This window comes from Procambarus clarkii, chromosome 19, assembly GCF_040958095.1.
Source record: "Procambarus clarkii isolate CNS0578487 chromosome 19, FALCON_Pclarkii_2.0, whole genome shotgun sequence".
Taxonomy (NCBI): Eukaryota; Metazoa; Arthropoda; class Malacostraca; order Decapoda; family Cambaridae; genus Procambarus; species Procambarus clarkii.
This window is the reverse complement of record NC_091168.1, coordinates 11400199-11419769: the sequence shown is the minus strand read 5'-3', so window position 1 is coordinate 11419769 and position 19571 is coordinate 11400199. Positions and strand designations below refer to the sequence as shown.

At 51.7% G+C, this 19571-nt stretch overlaps 1 protein-coding gene across 7 annotated transcripts in view; it reads right to left on the bottom strand.

Annotated features, from left to right (window-relative positions):
* Window positions 1-19571, bottom strand: part of LOC123757411 (optineurin) — a 490032-nt gene that overhangs the window by 228488 nt on the left and 241973 nt on the right. For all 7 annotated transcript variants that reach the window (XM_069326928.1, XM_069326927.1, XM_069326933.1 and 4 more), the window contains one exon: window positions 16079-16141. In XM_069326928.1, coding sequence (XP_069183029.1) covers window positions 16079-16141 — 63 coding nt within the window. The remainder of the gene's footprint in view (window positions 1-16078; window positions 16142-19571) is intronic.

The following is a 19571-nucleotide window of genomic DNA, read 5'->3' as shown; positions in this document are numbered from 1 at the left end:
AGAGATACATAATAATTTACACATAGAAAATAGTGACATTCTCCATGGTGTAGTAGTAAGACACTCGCCAAGCGTTCCGTGAGCGCTATGTCATGGGTTCGTATCCTGGCCGGGGAGGATTTACTGGGCGCAATTCCTTAACTGTAGCCTCTGTTTAACGCAACAGTAAAATGTGTACTTGGATGAAAAAACGATTCTTCGCGGCAGGGGATCGTATTCCAGGGACCTGCCCGAAATGCTACGCGTACTAGTGGATGTACAAGAATGTAACAACTCTTGTATACAGAGCACCACTTGGTTTCCGAACTTTAGTTATCCGAAACTTCCAGTTTCCCGATTGGGGTTGGGGAGTCATGCTACCCGAACAAAGTTCGGGTAGGAAGGGGTCCGCCAAGCGTCACGCCGGTTTGTTGTGGTGGGTGGGAGATGGTCCAGTTTGCCCACTGTGACTTCACAGATTCACGGCCTATTATTCCTATTATTTTGAATTGCCATAAGGCTGGAATGTTCATTCTGTGCTTTTGTTTTACATATCTGCACAATCAAGAAACATCTGTGCACCATGTTGGCTCCAAATGCACGCATTGCATCAGTGATGGCTGACTGGTGGGTGGATGGACGATGGAGTTTAGGTGGGAGGCAGTATGAATGAGGGGGGGGGAGAATCAGTGAGAGAGGGGGAGAGAGAGATGCTAGGAGGGAGGGGGAGGTAGGGAGAGATGTTAGGAGGTAGGGAGAGATGCTAAGAGGGAGGGGGAGGTAGGGAGAGATGCTAGGAGGTAGGCAGGAAGGGATGGAAGTAGTGAGAATTAGGGAGGGAAAGGCAGGCTGGCAGGCACAGGCAGGCAGGCAGGCGCAGCAGGGAGTGAGTGGTAGTCACGCGGTTGAACCGCGTGACCTTGAGAGATGGGATGTAGGGGGGCGAGTGGTTTGTTGGTGGTGGGGGCGAGACCGGCTCATTCCCGAAGATAAGCCTAACACACACTACCCGTTAGCATGATGGCAGGGAGGGAGGCAGGCTGGCTGGAAAGGAAGCAGGCTGGCAGGCTGGGAAGGAGGCAGGCAGGCAGGCAGGCTGGGAAGGAAGCAGGCAGGCAGGCAGGCTTGCAAGCTGGGAAGGAGGCAGGCAGGCTTGCAGGCTGGGAAGGAGGCAGGCAGGCAGGCAGGCTTGCAGGCTGGGAAGGAGGCAGGCAGACAGGCAGGCTTGCAGGCTGGGAAGGAGGCAGGCAGGCAGGCAGGCTTGCAGGCTGGGAAGGAGGCAGGCAGGCTTGCAGGCTGGGAAGGAGGCAGGCAGGCAGGCAGGCTGGGAAGGAGGCAGGCAGGCAGGCAGGCTTGCAGGCTGGGAAGGAGGCAGGCAGGCAGGCAGGCTTGCAGGCTGGGAAGGAGGCAGGCAGACAGGCAGGCTTGCAGGCTGGGAAGGAGGCAGGCAGGCAGGCAGGCTTGCAGGCTGGGAAGGAGGCAGGCAGGCAGGCAGGCTGGGAAGGAGGCAGGCAGGCAGGCAGGCTTGCAGGCTGGGAAGGAGGCAGGCAGGCAGGCAGGCTTGCAGGCTGGGAAGGAGGCAGGCTGGGAAGGAGGCAGGCAGGCTTGCAGGCTGGGAAGGAGGCAGGCAGGCAGGCAGGCTTGCAGGCTGGGAAGGAGGCAGGCAGGCAGGCAGGCAGGCAGGCTTGCAGGCTGGGAAGGAGGCAGGCAGGCAGGCAGGCTTGCAGGCTGGGAAGGAGGCAGGCAGGCTGGGAAGGAGGCAGGCAGGCAGGCAGGCTGGGAAGGAGGCAGGCAGGCAGGCAGGCTTGCAGGCTGGGAAGGAGGCAGGCAGGCAGGCAGGCTTGCAGGCTGGGAAGGAGGCAGGCAGACAGGCAGGCTTGCAGGCTGGGAAGGAGGCAGGCAGGCAGGCAGGCTTGCAGGCTGGGAAGGAGGCAGGCAGGCTGGGAAGGAGGCAGGCAGGCAGGCTTGCAGGCTGGGAAGGAGGCAGGCAGGCAGGCAGGCTTGCAGGCTGGGAAGGAGGCAGGCAGGCAGGCAGGCTTGCAGGCTGGGAAGGAGGCAGGCAGGCTTGCAGGCTGGGAAGGAGGCAGGCAGGCAGGCAGGCTTGCAGGCTGGGAAGGAGGCAGGCAGGCAGGCAGGCTTGCAGGCTGGGAAGGAGGCAGGCAGGCAGGCAGGCTTGCAGGCTGGGAAGGAGGCAGGCAGGCAGGCAGGCTTGCAGGCTGGGAAGGAGGCAGGCAGGCAGGAAGCGATATATGGGTGTTGAAGTGAACCATGAACCACGTGACCTTTGAGTGTGTGTGTGTGTTTATGGGTTTGGGGTGGGGGGAGAGGGGGAGGTGTATCGGTGGTGGGGGAGGGACCGGCTGACTCCGTAAGCCTAACCACACTCCACAGACCTGTGACCCAGATTTGTTTCTTAAATGTACAGTACATCATCGTATATTTTAGGCAGGATGTGCCTGCAGGCTGGCAGGAAACATCCAGAGGATGTTTGCCAGACGTCTTAATAATCAGTTAGGAACAATTAAGGACTTTTATAAAGCGGATCAGGACTTCACTTATTGGTGAGTACAAACAAAACACAGTCGCATTTACGCTATGAACCTGTCGATTTTTTCCCCTAGAGTTTTTTCGTAAATTTTTTCGGAAAAATTTCTTTTTACATTTCTAGTTTATTTTTTCCCCTCTATTTCTCGTATACGAACTTACATGTTAACCGACGGGTCTCGTCCCCAAGGGGTTCGGAAACCAAGTGGTGCTCTGTATATCTCAAAAAAAAAAAAAAAAAAAAAAAAAAAAAAAAAAAAAAAAAATAGAGGGGCTGGTCCCAAACCTGCACACAGAAATAACAGCACATGAGACTGGAAGGCATGGCAGGATGAGCAGAATACCCATGTTGAAGAGCAGAGGTGCAACAGGTACTCTGAGAGAGAACTCTATCAACATCAGAGGCCCGAGACTGTTCAACACGCTTCCGCTACACATAAGGGGCATAACTGGCCGACCCCTCACAGTGTTCAAGAGAGAACTTGACAAACATCTCCAAAGGATACCTGATCAACCAGGCTGTGAGCAGCCATGTCCAACAGCCTGGTTGACCAGTCCAGCAACGAGGAGGCCTGGTCGATGACCAGGCCGCGGGGTTGCTGAGCCCCGGAATCACCTCAAGGTAACCTCAAAGTAAGGTACAGTAGGCTGGTGTTTAACCACTTAACTGCGCCTGCCGAGTATTCTCGGTCGGCGGGAAAATGCGCCAACCGAGAAAACTCTTTTTTATTTTTCGTAACCAATTCTAAATGTGTATGAGGTTGGTTGTGTACGAAATGGACTCTTAGGACCTCCAGTGAGAGGCAGCCATCTTGGAAAAAATTCCCAGAATGCCTTAGGGCTGCTGGCTGGGTTAGTACTAAATGAGCAACCATGGGTGGCGCACGCGCCTCTGGCTCCCAAACACCTGTCTGACGCGGTGTTGAAAGATAATGCTCTGTCGGTGTCGACAGAGCGTCGGTGTAATAATGTCTGTGAAATTCAAACCTTATTGTTTGAAGAACATAAGGGTTATAATATTGGGGAAGCTAGGCGCAAAAAGGACCTAACACAAAGGTCGGATGCAAGTGATACAGCACCTATGAGGACGATACAGCGAGCGTATCCAGTTGTAGCTCTGAGCGTCACCCATGCAATCCTATCCTATCTACAATTTATTTGGATGATACATAGATGAATTGTTTTCTGCATTCAGTGATGATGCATCTGATACAAATAGCATAGATGAACAGTGTTAGCGGCTTCCTTGGTGTTTTCCATAGATATTTTCAAGAATACCTGAATCTCTTCCTAACTGACGGACACTCTATAAGGTAAGCTGAATCTCTTCCTGTGTGGGACAATACAAAGCGATCTTTTCAAGACTACCTTACAAATTGATCTTTTCCTATAATCTTTTAATACTACCTTATGCTTTACAAGCCTGGCTACATACAACCTACAAGTACTAAAGCCAAGGGTGTACGTGAGTGTGTTATTTGCAAGCACACAGAATGAAGAAACAGGAAGCGAAAATTTATCTGTACCTGGTGCACTGAGAACGAAGTCGCGCTGTGTACCATGGACTACTTCGTTGATTATTACTCACTTCCGAAGTATTGAGTGTGTAATACGGTGTGTTACTGTGTAAATAGTGTGTGAAACTGTACATATTGTAATTTTAGTGAATTTTTAACAGGTAATATTGCGACAATAAAGATTTATTGTGGACACATTACTGACACATGTATCACAGTTCCATGGAACATTATGAACGTTCTACTGTACACATATTGTAAAGGACACAAATATGCATCATATACGATAAAAAAACCCAGCGTTGAATGTAATGAAACGCCATTTTCTGGGTGAGTCCCGGAGGCTCCCCGGAGCTATCCCAGGCTGATATGCTAATGTCAGACTTTGGCATCAGTCATGTGTATGGAGTTCTTAGGCCTACCGGGGACCACGGCCAGAACTGGGCCCCCTCAGAGAGGCAAGGGGAGGAATGGCCTATAGAAGCCCCCGTGTGGTTGGAAGCATTCTATGTCTGCCATCGACCGGAACAGGCACCCAGAAAGGTAAGCGCCTCAAAACAAACCCCTATTCTGGTTAAAATTGCTACCAAAAACCGAACTAGTGGATAGAACTCCCCAACCGAAAACAAGCAAACTAGTGTGACGTCACACACCGCCGCGCCGCTGTCTGAGCAGCTCCCCCCTCCCCGGGAGGGGGAAGGGGGAGTCCCAGACCCCCGCGCCGGCTACCCACACCTCAGTTCTTGAGGCTGGATGTCAAAAACGCGAAAAACCGCCGACCGGAGGGAGGGAGGGATGCCGGGGAGCCTCCGGGACTCACCCAGAAAATGGCGTTTCATTACATTCAACGCTGGTTTTCTGGGGGGAGCCCCGTCAGCTCCCCGGAGCTAACTACCCACAGACAGAAAAAAGAGATACTTACCCGGGAGGCGGTCGTCGCTCACTCCTCAACTCGAAGCCGAGACAACTGGCTGCAACCGCCGACCCAAAGCAACACAGGCCCGACGAGGCCCAGGGACATTCACAAGGAAACGAGCAGCCAGGACCCTGTTCGACCGCCAAAATCCCCGTGCCCGAATATCAGACCAAGACATATTCCCAAAGACGGCAGCAAGAGCCGCGAACTTACGAACGTCATGGGCACGGGGATAGACTGCAGGCTGGCTGGACTTAATAACCCTGCGGACGACCTGAGAGACCCGAACCCGCGAACAGAGAAGAAGGGAAACCGGATCAACCCACAGCGCGTCCCCGGACACAGAAGCTGTGGTGCGCAAATAACGGCGAAGCTCCGCAACCGGACACAAAACATGATGCACCCCCGGCCTGACCAACCAAGCATCAACCACCCATGGACCCCTCCGGAACGCAGCAGTCTCATTCTTCGCCAGAAAAGAAGGAGACGGCTGCAAACGAACAAAACAATCACCACGACCAAAAGAGCAGAAACCCCTGCGCCGGAGGAGAGCATGAAGCTCCCCTACCCGACCCCCAGAGGCCAAAGCCAACAAGAAAAGTGCCTTGGAAAAACAATCCTGGACTGAAGGGGCCACAACGAAACGAAGAGATGAAAGGAAACCGAGCACTCTGTCCAAAGACCAGGACGGCTCAGGCGACGCATGAGCAGGCCGGAGGTGAAACAATGCACGAGACAGCTTGCGAAACGGCGCAGACGTAACATCGATACCGAAAGCAAGCTGAAGCGGCTCCGCCAGCGCCGCACGATATGAAGCGACAGTGTTAGGCATAAGATGACGGTCCTGAAACTACCACGAGAGGAAGGACAAGACCACCCTAACAGACAAGGAACCAACACGACGAAGACGCAAAAAGAAACGGAAGGACCGCCAGGAAACTTCATACTGCCGCCGAGAAGAAGCCCTCAGGTGGGACACCAACAAGGAGGCCACCTGATCACCATAGAGATGATGATAGACTCGAGTCAAAAAAACCATACGCGAAGACTCGAGGAGAAGATCGAACCAGCAACGTGACGTACCGGCCCGATCTGCTGAAAGAGGCGGAGCCGCGGGAAAACCCTCGGGTTCGGACACCGAGCAACCAGCGCCTGAAACCAAGGCTGGGCCGGCCACCAAGGGGCCAGAAGGACAACTCTCCCCTGGTAAGTCTCTAAGCGAGTCAGGACCTGGAACAACAGCCGAACCGGGGGAAAGAGGTACAGGAACCCCCACCTCGACCAGTCTAGCCGAAAAGCATCGACCCCGACGGCCTCGCGATCGGGGAAGGGCGCCGCATAAACGGGACGACGCCGCGACCACGCCGATGCGAAGAGGTCCACTTCGGGGCGCCCGAACGTCTGGCAAAGCCAACAGAAGGACTCGTCGTCGACCGTCCACTCCGTGGAGAGGGGAACGAAGCGAGACAGGGCGTCGGCCAAGACATTGGACACGCCTCGTACGTGAACCGCCAGGAGAGCCAAACTCCGAGAACTCAGCAGACGAGTCACCCGAAGCGACCAACCCCAAACAGACAAGGACCGCATCGAACCCCCGCGGTTCGGGCAATGAACCACCGGAGAGCAGTCCAAATGGAGCCGAATCGTCGATCCGCGGGCCACCCGAATCCTCCCCAGAGCAAACCACACTGCCGCGAACTTCCGCACCGTGCTGTGAGCTCGACGGAAGGACGGATCCCAACGCCCCTGGCCGGCCTGGTGAGCACTGGTCACAAAACCCCAGCCGAGAGACGACGCATCCATGTACACATCGAGCGAGGGCTAGGGTAGGCGCCAAGGCACTGAACCCCGAAAAACCCGAAGAGGAAGCCGGTGACGCAGCAACCGACGCAAGGCCCCCGGGGGTCGAACTCTGCGATCGCGAGAGAGGCGGAAGGGGGAACCCCGAAGGAACCAGAACAGCCGTCGAAGCCAAACCCGACCCGGCGGGTAGACCACCATTGCGAAGTTCAGGCTCCCGCACAGCCCCTCGAGCAACCGCCGGGTGACCCGAGGGCCCTCCAGAAACAGACGAAGGCGGGGCCGCAGGAGACTCCGGAGGGAGAGACAAGGAGGCGGTTCGAGAGTCCCAAACGAGACCCAGCCAAGTCCGAACCTGAGAGGGAACCAGATGGGACTTCCTCCAGTTCACCAAGAACCCGAACTCGGCGAGCTGGGAAAGAACCAAATCCCCGGCTAGCAAGCAAGCTGACTGGCTGGCTGGGAGCCCAAACCAGCCAGTCGTCGAGGTAGGCCAACACCCGAACACCTAGGAGACGCAAACGAGCCACCACAACCCGTGTAAGGCGCGTGAACACGCGAGGTGCCAGGTTCAACCCGAACGGGAGACAACGAAAGCGGTAACTCAGACGCCCCACAACAAAACCGAGCCAGTCCCTGAACCGCGGATGAATCGGGACATGCCAATAAGCGTCCCGGAGGTCCAGGGACACCATCCAAGCTCCCGGCTCCAAGAGGCGCCGAACCTGAGACAGCGTAGTCATCCGAAAGGAGGGGCAATGAACCCAAGGGTTCAGACGGGACAAGTCCAGAATGAACCGCAGGTCTGCGCAGTCCCGTTTCGGAACCGGAAACAGACGAGAAACCCATCTGAGGGACGACGTCGTTTCGACGACGCCCAAGCGTACCCACTCCAAGACGACTCGACAGAGCGCAGGGAAAGAAACCTGCCCTGCCAGCTCCGACCCCCCAAACAGGGGAGAGGCCACCCAACGCCACCGCAGGCCGCGAGACACGACCCGAAAGGCCCACGAATCGTGGGACCAGGTGCGGGCGAACAGTGCAAGCCGCCCCCCCCATCGCCCCGTCAAGGGGGCAAACCCCGAAAGGGCCGGCGACCCTTACGAGACCCAGAACCCCACACACCGCGAACACCGCGCCGACCAGACGAGGGAGGGTCCGCAGGAGGAGCCAACCCCGAACCTGACACCAGAGGCCTACCACGACGAGAGGAACCCCGAGCCCTGGCACGACCTTTATGGGAAGACCCACCCCGGAAGCCCCGGAAAACCAACAAGTCCGACATCGGACGACAAGCCGCCGACGCAGCCTGAATAAACTGCGCCACGGCCGACTCCTCAAACAGAAGAGGACAAAAAGGTGAAGAACGCCTAAGAGCCAGAGCCCAAGCAGATTCCACGGAGAAACCCAGCACCGCCTGCCGACACGCGAGACGGGAAGCATAAAACAGGGAAACCGCATCCCGCAAAATCGGCGTGAACAGCTTCAACAAGGCAGCCGACGAACGAGCAGCCGAGGACAAGGTACCGGACCCCGGGACGGACCCAAGCCTCCCCACATCCTCCACGAGCCAATCCGAGCACAGCTCCAGGAGGGAAAAGAACCGCAAGGCCGAAGCCAAAAGGCCCCGGGCGCGCAAGTCCTCCATAACGAGCGCCGCCAAAAGGGTGGGAACCTGCACATGGAGCTGAATAACGCCCACAACGCGGGGAAGGGCAGGGGCAAACAAGCACTCATTCAGGTACTCAAGTTCGCCCCCCAGGAAAACCTGAAGCACCGTCGAAGCTTCCCGCCACTCCAGCGTGCGGGAACGACAGAAGGAATGCCAGGAATCCAGCCCAAACAAAGGGCAGTCTGCTAGCCAGGACGACTCCGGAACCTCGTAACGGAGCCAGAAAGGGAACGAAGTCCCAAACCTGAACGTGGACGGATCCATTTCCGAGGCATAATCCGGGTCACGCAGGAGGTAAGCTGCAAAGGCCGCTCGCACCACACCAGGTTGGATGCGATAAGCCGAAAACCTCCGGAAGGACGGAACCGACGTACCCGGGGGAACACGGAACCGAACCCGGGGAGGGGCCGACACCAAATCCAACTCGTACGCAGAGGGGGGAAAAGAAAACCCCACTCCTTGTAACAATAAGCCCCGCTCAGTGGGAAGAAAAACCCAGGCAGGGTGCAGCGGAGCCCAAGGCCCCCAAGTCAGCCCCTCCCCAGCCTCGAGGTCCTTCACCACAGGACCCGAGGCCGAGTCCTCTCTCCAAGCCCCGACCCCACAAGACAAGGACGGAGCAGCCGGAAAAGCTGGAGGAAGGGGGGCCCACTGGTCAGACCCTGAAGCTTCGGCCGGGAGACAAGACTCGAATGCCTCTGCCGCCTCCCCGGAAGGGGCACCCCCCGAAGCTGCCCGAGTCTCGAGATCAAGTAACCCCTGCTCCGACCCCGAAACCCTCAGACGCTCTGGGGCCGGAAGCAGGGCGGGGGACCAGAACGAACAGAAGGGGAAGGACGAGGAGGTGCGGACTGAACCAGGATCGAAGCGACCCCCACCCCCAAGTCCGGGTCTCGAAAAGCAAAGTGGGGCAGCCCCAGGGCATTCGGGGGAGCAACCAACCGAGCACGTTGCAACAGACGAAACCTAGACTGCAACGCACGCGCCGCCTGTACCCGAATAGAATCATCAGAAGATTGGGTAAATTGAGTCACAAGCAAGCAGCAACACTCACAGGACTCAGGGTCGAAAGTATCACTGACCCAACAGGCAGGATGGCAGAGGCAAAAACAATGAGGGTCACCCTGAGACAAGGGGACTGGGCAACCCTCAAACTCGCACACAGCGAGTGGGGACTCCGGGGTCACATCCATCGGACCCACGCGCCCCCTAGGGGATTCCCAGGGTCCTGAGCGTTTACTTTAAGAGGACTCGCGCTCAGGTAGTCCCAGGCAGGGTGCTGCAAACCAGCACCCAAAACTACCAAGCAAACTTCTAAAGCTGAACCCCAGGGACGTGTACACTCACGGGGACCTAGCAGGGGGCGCCACCGAGGAGAACAGTGGAAGGGCAAAAACAAACTGAATAAAATGACAGAACCCCCCACCAGGCAAAAACAAAAAGAAAAACAAAACCCCGCAAGAGGACAGCGAACCCCAAGGAACAGAGCCGGCCGCGATGTCGGGAAATACAAGCTGAGCAGCACCCTGCGCCCCTACCAGTGCAAACTGCCTCTTACCTGCCGGTAACAAGGAAGAACAGAACACCCAAGAGCCCAACAGGCGGCCGAAAAACCGAAAGGTAAAACGGACCAGCAGAGGCAGACCCCTAGGAGCCTGTGGAAGGTGGCCCCAAGCCCCAAGGGCAGTACTTACAGGGCACCTAGGGAAGGCAGCCCTAGGCGCATGCAGCCCGAGTACTGAAGATAACTCCTGGCTCTCGCACCCACAAAACTAACACCACACGCAAAGCACAGTGCAGTAGCGACACCGGAGCCAGAGCACACGACCATCGCCTATAGCATCAGCCTCAAGAACTGAGGTGTGGGTAGCCGGCGCGGGGCGTCTGGGGCTCCCCCTTCACCCTCCCGGGGAGGGGGAAGCTGCGCAGACAGCGGCGCGGCAGTGTGTGACGTCACACTAGTTTGCTTGTTTTCGGTTGGGGAGTTCTATCCACTAGTTCGGTTTTTGGTAGCAATTTTAACCAGAATAGGGGTTTGTTTGGGGGCGCTTACCTTTCTGGGTGCCTGTTCCGGTCGATGGCAGACATAGAATGCTTCCAACTACACGGGGGCTTGTATAGGCCATTGCTCCCCTGGCCTCTCTGAGGGGGCCCGGTTCTGGCCGTGGTCCCCGGTAGGCCTAAGAACTCCATACACATGACTGATGCCAAAGTCTGACATTAGCATATCAGCCTGGGATAGCTCCGGGGATCTGACGGGGCTCCCCCCAGAAAACTGAATAAAATGACAGAACCCCCCACCAGGCAAAAAGAAAAAGAAAAACAAAACCCCGCAAGAGGACAGCGAACCCCAAGGAACAGAGCTGGCTGCGATGTCGGGAAATACAAGCTGAGCAGCACCATGCGCCCCTACCAGTGCAAACTGTCTCTTACCTGCCGGTAACAAGGGAGAACAGAACACCCAAGAGCCCAACAGGCGGCCGAAAAACCGAAAGGTAAAACGGACCAGCAGAGGCAGACCCCGAGGAGCCTGTGGAAGGTGTCCCCAAGCCCCAAGGGCAGTACTTACAGGGCACCTAGGGAAGGCAGCCCTAGGCGCATGCAGCCCGAGTACTGAAGATAACTCCTGGCTCTCGCACCCACAAAACCAACACCACACGCAAAGCACAGTGCAGTAGCGACACCGGAGCCAGAGCACACGACCATCGCCTATAGCATCAGCCTCAAGAACTGAGGTGTGGGTAGCCGGCGCGGGGGGTCTGGGGCTCCCCCTTCCCCCTCCCGGGGAGGGGGGAGCTGCGCAGACAGCGGCGCGGCGGTGTCTGACGTCACACTAGTTTGCTTGTTTTCGGTTGGGGAGTTCTATCCACTAGTTCGGTTTTTGGTAGCAATTTTAACCAGAATAGGGGTTTGTTTTGAGGCGCTTACCTTTCTGGGTGCCTGTTCCAGTCGATGGTAGACATAGAATGCTTCCAACCACACGGGGGCTTCTATAGGCCATTGCTCCCCTTGCCTCTCTGAGGGGGCCCGGTTCTGGCCGTGGTCCCTGGTAGGCCTAAGAACTCCATACACATGACTGATGCCAAAGTCTGACATTAGCATATCAGCCTGGGATAGCTCCGGGGAGCCGACGGGGCTCCCCCCAGAAAAACAAATAAAGCCCCATTGAAAATACACAAAACAAATAATTGAAAACATATTTGTGGCAACACCCAGTGCTTGAATGGCCCGCGCGACCGTGTCTGGGTGATTCACGCACGGGCGACCAGGCCCTGATGACGTCACAGCGCACCTTGTCCACGTCCCCACAGCCAAAGTAAGTGGAATTTGGTATTTATTTTTAGATAGACATGTTCAGGGAAGGGAATTTATCATTTTACGAAGAAAAAAAAAAATTTGGGGAACACTTTATTTCATGCGCACCAGGGGAATTTCACAATAAACTCAGCGCAGCACGGTGGTTAAGCCAGATCCAGTAACATAAATTTCTCTCAAATATTGGATTTACATCAATTATATATTTCTGGGTCATATATTTAGTTTACCAACATTATTACGATAATAATCGCTATAAAAAATACTTATTTTAGTACTGATTTATTAATTTTATTACTTCAAAGCCATAGGTCACTGGACTGTGGCGATAAAATCAAACGAAACACGCATGGTGCTGTTTGTACTGTACACGGATTAGACCCATCCACTGGTGCTGGAGTTGTGCCGCCAATAACATGAATCATTCCTCAAATAGCAGATGTCTATCATATTACAATATATTTTTGTTTTTATTTAGTTTAATTTAATTAGGATAATAAAGAGCTATTAAAACACTGGTTTTAGAAATGATTTATTAATCTGAAACCTTCAAAGTCATGGATTACTGAACTATGACGACAGACGCAAGTGAGTGAAACCTCACTGTAAAGTGAGGTTTACGGTACAATATTCCCCTATCTGTCCACCCTCACACATCTTGTTTTATCACAGAAAATGTATATAATTAGATTTCAACACATTAGCTAGCTATTCACACTTTAGCCTTTAAATTAATTTGCAAAGATACATGTGCCACAAATCGGTGAACGAAAATCATGGAAACACAGTCGTTCACTTGTGTGGACCACTCTGGCTGGTGTTTGGTTAATATGCTTCACTTGTTGTGTGAACCATTCTGGCTGGTTTTCCATATATACCATACCATATGGTGTAACCATATGAACCATTCTGTTTCATATGGTTCACTTGTTGCGTGATACACTTGTGTGGTCCACTTGTGTGATCCAACTTGTCATATGAAGGAATTATTAATTGTAACCTGTGATGGAATGGATAAGTTTTCCACCACACTTTGAACTGTCCCAACATCGTAAGCTTGTGGACCACTTGTGGAGCACTTGTGTGGTCTAACTTGTCATATGAGGGAATTATTAATTGTAACCTGTGATAGAATGGGAAAGTTTTCCACCAGTCTGTGAACTCTGTCCCGACATCGTAAGCAAATCCCATTGTTCGTTGAACCAGGTGAGTAAATCTGGCTTGAAAAGTGTGCAACCTAGCCGTTGAATCGGGGTACATTGAATTTAGATTGTACTGTACTGTACTGTAAATTCCTGGCACCATGTACACCTCCATTTCATAACACCGCCACAAGGGCAAAACACCAAAGAAATAAAAAACACGGAACCAAAGCGACAGCGACCAATTGGCACGACTACATCAGTTAAAGAACTGGATGGTGGCGGCTTGACCTACCTAGGCCGGCTCCTCCCTTCTGTGGTTGAGGAGCTACCAAGCAGGGCGGGGAGGAGGGGGGGGGGGTTAGTTGGATGAAATTTTGTTTTTGTTTGTTTCTTAGGGAGAGTTCTATTGCACTTGTGAGGATATAGCTTGCAATTTTCAACCAGACAGTGGTGTGTTTAGATTCGCCTACCTTTCTGGGTCCTTTCCTGGTCGATGGCAAGATGACTCACTTTAAATGTAAAGTGCTCATGGCCATTGCTCTCTCTCTGCCTCTCTAAGGGGGCCTGGTTGTGGCTCGTGGTCCCCAGTAGGCTTACAAAGGACTCTGAGACTGATGACACTCAAGTAGTATGGACTTGATCAGTAAGATATCTTCAGGGAGCCAACAGGGCTCCCCACAGAAAGGCTGCACTGGACAGAAAAACAGGCAACCTTAGCGACCCCTCTCCCACACACTGAGAACAAGAGGCGGTTTTGGAAACTGGAACATTCTGGAGGGTTGACAGGGAGTCTTCTGACATGGATGAAAAATTTTCTGACTGACAGACAGATGAGGGTGATAGACAGAGACAATGTATCTGACTGGAGGAGTGTTACTAGTGGGTTCAGTTCTTGCACCAGTAATGTTCATCCTCTACATAAACGATCTACCAGAAGGAATACAAAATTATATGAACATGTTTGCAGATGATGCTAAGATACTGGGGAAGATAGGAGATGTAGACAATTGTAATGCTCTTCAAATTGATCTAGATAAAATAAGTGCTTGGATTAACAAGTGGCAAATTAATTCAATGTGAATAAATGCAATGGTATGGAAAGTGGAATTAGAAAAAATAGACCACACACGACTTATAAATTATGTGGAAAGGAATTACAGAACTCTGATAAAAAATGAGACCTAGGGGTGGTTTTGGATAGTAAGCTGTCGTCAGAGGAACACACAAAGAATTTCTGAGAGAGGAGTGTATGCATCACATTCCAACTTCAGACTTGCTTGTCATTATATGAATGGCAAAATACTAAAGAAACTGTTCATGACTTTTGTGAGACCAAAATCGGAATATGCAGCAGTTGTATGGTGCCCAAATCTCAAGAAGCACATAAATAAACTGGAAAAGGTGCAACATCATGCTACAAAATGGCTTCCAGAACTAAAAAAACAAGAGTTACGAGGAGAGACTAATTATACCAAATCTAGAAGATAGAAGAAAAAGAGGAGACATGATCACCACTTATAACATACTAACAGGAATTGCTCAAAGTGACAAAGAGGAATTCCTGAAACCAGCAACTTCACAAATAAGAGGAAACAGATTCAAGATAAGGAAACAAACATGCTGAAAATATATTTTAGAAAGTTTTCTTTTGCAATCAGAGTGGTAGAAGATTGGAACAAGCTAAGAGAGAAGTTGGTGGAGGCCAAAACCGTCAGTAGAATAGTTTCAAACCATTATACGACAAAGAGTACTGGGAAGACGGGACACCACAGGCGTAGCTCTCATCCTGTAAGTACACTTGGGTAATTACCTGCAGTGCCTGCTGGTTTCACACAAATCACTCAAGTACCAGTGGATAATATGTTGAGCTCAAGAATTACTGCTGCAGTCATCACATAACTTGCATAATAACGGGAACTTTCCATGCACCACCATACCGGCATCTTAACACTTTCGCGCTCTCGGCGCTCAAAAAAAAACAATACCCCAGATGCTTTCGGCACTTCGCGCGCCTACGCGGTAAGACCGAAAAAGTGTACACTCTTTTGACTGTCCTGACAATAATTGAAAGCGCACGTATTTAAATTTGGTATCACTGTGTTCGCAATGAAATTGTCTATAAGAGCATACCTATAAAATGTCGCCCAAGCATAAGGAGTATCAACACGAAATAAAAAACTATGCAGATCACTCGCCGAGAGTGCCAAACAGCAACTAAATGTTTCCACTCTCTTAATGGTTGCGAAGCCTACAGTTGTCCTACATCGCTAATTTTGGTATCATTGGAATCACAATAAAATTCTCTACACGGACATATGCATATGAATGTTTAATATAGGTAATTGCCCACCCGCAAGAGTGTGTGAAGTGGAGAGTAGTTAGCCGCGAGCGCACTGGCGAAAACACAGGTGGGAAATCATGCTTGGAAAGTTTATACGTTTCCTGACCCTACTTTTCTATGTACGTATTTCTTTTTTATACCAATGTGTTCGCAATAAAATTTTCTATAAGATGAACTGTATAACATTTGTACAAAGCATGTGTAAGAGAAGCGCCAAATATAGAACCACGTCGCTCAGTATGCGTTCGCGGCAGAAACGAACGCATTGTTTTCGTTCGTTTGATGTTTGTCATGTTTATACTTGTTGAAACATTTTATAATTTGTATGACAGTGATCGCAGTAAAATTCCCTACACAGACATATACATAACACATACAAATATTTCCCACGTGTTGGATATATCAACGGCTAAAGGGAACCCACTGCCACACGCTCGCCACACCCCCAAACATACTTTGTGTATTCTTTTTTTTACTCATAGAAGTTTGTGATATAATATTCATTCTGGTACCAAAAAATTCGCAAATAAATTCTCTACAAAACAAAAGTATCCCCATCCATTTCGGTTAAAAAATGGAATTTATAGAAATATTTTTTCGATTGACGAGAAAAGTAGGCAGTTATGCGGAATCGTAAGAAAAACCAGTGACGAGTTATCTCTAATCGAAAGCGCGAAAGTGTTAACATTATCTAGTTAATAAGTGAATGTAATTTCCTGTAATATGGACACTGCAAACCATCTATGGAATAACATTAATTGAAGACTATAACTAATTCTTAATTGTGGATATCTAACTATGGTAATGAGTGAGCCAATTTATAATTACAAGTTTAAATAAAAGACTTACTTCTTCACGAAGCATAGCTGCCTCATCTCGAAGTCGTTTTTTTTCCAAGGCATCTACTGGATCCTGAAAATTAAATTATTGGTACATATTAGAATTTGTTTTAAAACTTAAATGCTTTAAACAAACATTAACTTTGAATATTAACCTACTTATCATTCTTTCATGTTAGCTGGACACTAATAAATGACAGTGAGTGATATTCAGATGATCTACAGAATAGAATGACAACATTTTACAATAATGAAAATAACTAAATAATATTTAAAAATGTGAATATATATTAAGACTATAGTGATCCAATGATGCAATTTAGTGTCATCCATTGATTTTTGTGATCAGTCTGATGATGCATTTAAGAGTCATCCTATCTCCAATTTACCAAACTTTTCTTTCTTAACCATTCTTTAGTTGTGTCAAGATGTAGCAACTATTTTTAAACTACTGGAATATGTCTAGTGTGGGGTTGGTTGATACCTGGTCAGAGCTCACAGCTGCAATACTGGGTATGGAGAGTAGCCAGAGCACACCCTCGGCAACCACATATTCATAACAACTGTCCCCATCCTCCCAAATTTTTGTTCCTCTTGTTTCCATGTGTATTAATGGATTAACCTTTAGACCGCACATTTTTCCGAGCATATTGGGGGCCTTATTTTGAAAAATATTCATAATATATAAAAATAACTTAAAAATGTTAAACAAATCTCGCACTTACTGGCTTTAGTGTCGTGAAACTTTCATCAAAATATTTTCAGAAAATTTTTAGACAAATTTAAAAACAAAAACAACGTTGAATGTAATGAAATGCCATTTTCTGGGTGAGTCCCGGAGGCTCCCCGGAGCTATCCATGGCTGATATGGATACCCTAACTATTTTGCATCAGTCGATGTGGGTGGAGTTCTAGGCCTACCGGGGACCACGAGCCAGAACCTGGCCCCCTCAGAGAAGCACGGGGAGCAATGGCCCATAGAAATGCACATGTGATTTGGAGCATTCTATATCTGCCATCGACCGGGACAGGCACCTTGAGAGCTGAAAGAGAAGGGGCCCACTGGTCAGACCCCGGAGCATCGGCCGGAGGAACAGACTCGAATGCCTCCACAGCTACCCCGGACGGGGCAACCCCCGAAACTGCCCAAGTCTCAGAACCTCCAACCCCGCCCTGACCCCGAAGCCTGCAGATGCGTAGGGGCTGGAAGCAGGAGGGGGAAAAAGAAGGGGGGCGTGGAAGAACCAAGGCCGAAGCGACCAAAACCCCCAAGTCTGGGTCCCTACACAAGCGGGGCAGCATCGGGGCGTCCGGGGAAGCGACAAACCTGAGTGCGTTGCAACATCCTACCCTGCAACGCGCGAGCTGCCTGCACCCACGGAAATTCATCAGCAGACTGGGTGAATGGAGTCACGAACAAGCAACAAAGCTCGCAGGACTCAAGGGTCGAATGTGTCACCGACCCAACAGGCAGCATGACGGAGGCAAAAACAAGGAGAGTCACCCTGAGACAAAGGGACAGAGCAACCCTCAACTCGCACAAAGCGAAAGGGGACGCAAGGGTCTCCACTACTGGACCCGAGAGCCCCCGGGGGGTTTCCCAGGCCCCTAGACTGGGTCTGCTAAGGGTTATCCCAGGCAGGGCACTGCTAACCGGCACCCCAAACTACCAAGCAAACTGCTAAAGCTGAACCCACGGGAAGTGTCCACTCGCGAGGGCAAAGCAGGGGGTGCCACCACACAAACGAACCTAATATAAGGGGAGGGGGGGGAAACACAAGGCAGACCCCCCTACCAGGCAAAAACAAATATAAAAGAAAAACCACACAAGTGGACAACATACCCAGAGGGAACAGAGCCGGCCGCTGTCATAGGTGAAAACTAGCTACGCAGTACCCTGCGCCCCACCAGTGCTATAACTACCACGTACCCCAAGGTAAACAAGGGAGTGAAACCCCCAAACCCTCGGGGCGGCCAAACGCCAAGCAGCGAAAAGCCAACAGAGGTAGACCCAAGGCGACTTGTGGAAGGCAACCCCAAGCCCCAAGGGCAGTACTTACAGGGCACTCAGGGAAGGTGACCCTAAGCACATGCAGCCCGAGTACCTGAGAATACTACTACCAGCTCACATGACCATCGTAAGAGCAGCACTGCAAACAAGTCACAGCACTGAGACAAGACCGGAGCTGGAACAACACGACCGTGCATTATCCCATCAGCCGAGGAACTGGGGTGGCGATCGCCGGCGCGGGGGTATGGGGCTCCCCCTTCCCCCTCCCGGGAAGGGGGGAGCTGAGCAGACATGCGACGCGGCTCGTGTGACGTCATGCTTGTTAGTTCCTTTTCCTGGGGAGTTCTGTCCACTCGTTTGTCAATTTTTGTTGTTAACCAGAATAGGGGTTTGTTTTGTGGCGCTTACCTTTCTGGGTGCCTGTCCCGGTCGATGGCAGATATAGAATGCTCCAAATCACATGTGCATTTCTATGGGCCATTGCTCCCCGTGCCTCTCTGAGGGGGCCAGGTTCTGGCTCGTGGTCCCCGGTAGGCCTAGAACTCCACCCACATCGACTGATGCAAAATAGTTAGGGTATCCATATCAGCCATGGATAGCTCCGGGGAGCCGTAGGAGCTCCCCCTAGAAAAGATACCTGGAAAAACAATCCTGAATCGAAGGGGCCACAACAAACTGAGAAGAGAGAAAAGAGCGCACCCGGTCCAATGACCAGAACTGCACCAGAGGCGCATGAGCAGGCCGGAGGTGAAAACTCGTGAGACAGCGTGCGGAATAGGGCAGAATTAACATAAAAACCGAACGCAAGCTGGAGCAGCTCCGCCAGCACCACACGATTCAAGAAGGAAGGACAAGGCAACCCTATCAGAGACCGAAGTACACTATGCAGTGATAGGAACCGGAAGGACCACCAGGAACTGCAGACCACCGCCGTGACGAAGCACGCAGGTAGGAGACCAGCAACAAAGCCCCCTGTGCTCCATACAAGTGACGAGAAACTCAAGACAAAAACTCCAGACACGAAGACCTGCAGAGAAGAACAAACCAGCCTTGTACCAGGCTGGACTGATCAGCAGAAAGAGGCGGAGCCGCTGGAAGACCGTCGAGTTCAGACACCGAGCAAGAAGCACCTGAAACGAAGGTTGGCCCGGTGAACAAGGAGCCAGAAGGACAACTCTCCCTTGGTAAGCCTCCAAGTGAATCAGGACCTTGGACACCCCCCTGAACATGAACCGCCAGGACAGCCAAACCCTAAGAGCTCAGCAGACGAGTCACCCGAAGTGACCAGCCCCAATGAGCTAAGGACCTCATGGAACCCCACGGTTCAGGTAAAGAACCACCGAGGAAAAGTCTGAATGGAGCCAGATCGTCGATCTGGCTCCATTCCATAGGGATCTGAATCCCCCAGAGCAACATCCACACAGCCGCGAACACCCACACCAAGCTGTAAGCTCGAAGAAAGGATTGATCCCACCGTCCTTGGCCATGACCT